The 2151-nt window shown below is 36.2% G+C and overlaps 1 protein-coding gene across 1 annotated transcript in view; it reads right to left on the bottom strand.

Annotated features, from left to right (window-relative positions):
- Nucleotides 1-1630, bottom strand: part of dpm2 (dolichyl-phosphate mannosyltransferase subunit 2, regulatory) — a 4087-nt gene extending 2457 nt beyond the window's left edge. The window contains exon 1 of the mRNA XM_034895548.1: nt 1526-1630. Coding sequence (XP_034751439.1) covers nt 1526-1528 — 3 coding nt within the window. The 5' untranslated portion in view covers nt 1529-1630. The remainder of the gene's footprint in view (nt 1-1525) is intronic.
- Nucleotides 1631-2151: the final 521 nt, after the last annotated feature.

The raw sequence follows: 2151 nt of genomic DNA on the forward strand, positions 1-2151 counted from the left end.
TTGGAAAATGGCTGCAATGAAACAAAGAGTGAAAAATTTAAAGGGGTCTGAATACTTTCCGTACCCACTGTATATGGGTCGCATGGTAGAATATTACTATTATAGTACTATTATTAATATAGTAGGCCTATACCAATTACTACATAATAGTCTAATTGTCCATTGGTTTTAACGTAAGTTTCTTCTGTTAGTTGTTGACACTTGTCCCTATACATGTTCATAGCTACAAAAAAGACAAGGGGGATACAGTTAGAAATAAAGGTTTTTATGATGATAATAATAATAATAATGTGGCGTTGTTTACTTCATAGGCTGTGTATTTGTGTTATTAAATAATCTGCATCACATAGCAGTGATATATAACTAAAGACGTATCCTGGAATTCATTCTTATCTTTAATTAGTTTTAAAAAGTACTAAATAAAAACGTATTTTTAAATTTGACTGAAAGAGACAGATATAATGTTAATCACACTTAGAATTGTTACAGCTCTATAATATAGTACTAGTTTAGGTCATCTGCCTCCATCTGAAGAGAACAAGTGGCTATCCACCATTACTGTGATGTCCTAATCAATAGTTTCTAAATTCACAGTAACATGTCATTCCATGTAGGCGGTAAATGGTCAGACCATTGAAATTATGTTGAGGACTGTAAAAGTAATATATGCTTAGCAAAGAGCACATCAGGCTGTCTTTGCATATCTCCACTTCAGAAGAGTCTGGAAGCCAAACAACAGGGACCAATTAACCACTGTCATGTAGGGCATGTATTATTCTGTAAATGTAGTATATATACCAAAATAACTTCCGTTCAAATTAATAAAGCCCACTGAAAAAGTTGTAAACCTCAAATAATCACTCTGTCCACCCTTACATGACAAGACGGGGAGCTTTTAACTGAGGACAGCTCTCATACTTCCAGGTCTGCACTGTATGGAGAGCCATGCCAAACTCCATTCAAATATCTGTTAGTTAACAGTTGATTTGCTTATAAATTTGCAACATACGCATGTCGCACAACATTAGATACATTTATTTCATGAATTAACAATGCTACATTAAAACGGCGTAAAACCAATTAATGTTAGTTTATGTTACATGAATGACTTGCGAAAGAACGTTTTGGAGAACCTGTTGTTAACTCGAGGGAATCGTGAGTAACCTTAGCTTACGTTGTTTGCGGGTTTTGTACATGTGCAAGTTAGTTAGTTAATTACATTTGCTATAAACTACAACGAAGACAAACCGCGAATTATAAGTGATTTCACGTCAACAACAGAGCTAACGCTGACAATATAAACTAACATTATTGTGTCTAAAATGTTTCTCATAACCGCGAAAATTAACTTTAGCTAGCTAACGGTTACTGTCTAACGTGAGTTAACTGTGCTTTAGCCAGCGTGGCTTCATTATCGGATGAAACGGTCCAAAGATTTTGTGTGCTTATCTATTAGTTAACGTTATAGTTTAAAAGAGCTGCAATATAACCACTTGTTTAAGTTTTAGCAGCTTATCTTTCTTACCATTTCTGTTTGTTGACGCTTCCTGCTGTTCTTCTTCGTGTTGATAAATCCGGCTGACAAGGTGGATCGGAGGGTCAGGGCTGCCCCCTGCTGGTTGACCTGCAAAACACACGTTGTGAAGAAAATGAAGCCACTGCAACTTCACACACAGTAACCTATGAATGGCCCGTAGCCAGACTAGTGGAAGGTTGGTGGTGTTGTTGTTTTTGTTGTTGTTGTTTTTTCAAAAAAGTGGATCTTTTTGCAGTTTCCCCCTCTATTTATATTCACTTATGAGTTTCGAATACTTTATTTGGTGACTTTTATGCACTAATTTGTGTTGGATTAGCTTTTCTGCTGGTATTTTAACGAGCACCTGTTTCGATGCCCCAAATATATTTAGGGGTGGCTTACCCTAATGTGGGACTGTTTTTGCTTTTCGGACTTCTTTGGTATATTACAATGTAAAGGCAAAACATTAAATCCACGCCCAACACCATTTTGAAACCCTCAGGACGTGTCCTAATCAAATCAAAAAAGGAAATGCAGATCCCACATTAATAAATGAGATGATATCAGTGCTCTTAGTGCCAAACTGTCTAAAAAACTGCACTGTAAAGTCTATGATAAAAGGTCTCTCTACTCCC

Source organism: Etheostoma cragini, chromosome 16 (assembly GCF_013103735.1).
Source record: "Etheostoma cragini isolate CJK2018 chromosome 16, CSU_Ecrag_1.0, whole genome shotgun sequence".
Taxonomy (NCBI): Eukaryota; Metazoa; Chordata; class Actinopteri; order Perciformes; family Percidae; genus Etheostoma; species Etheostoma cragini.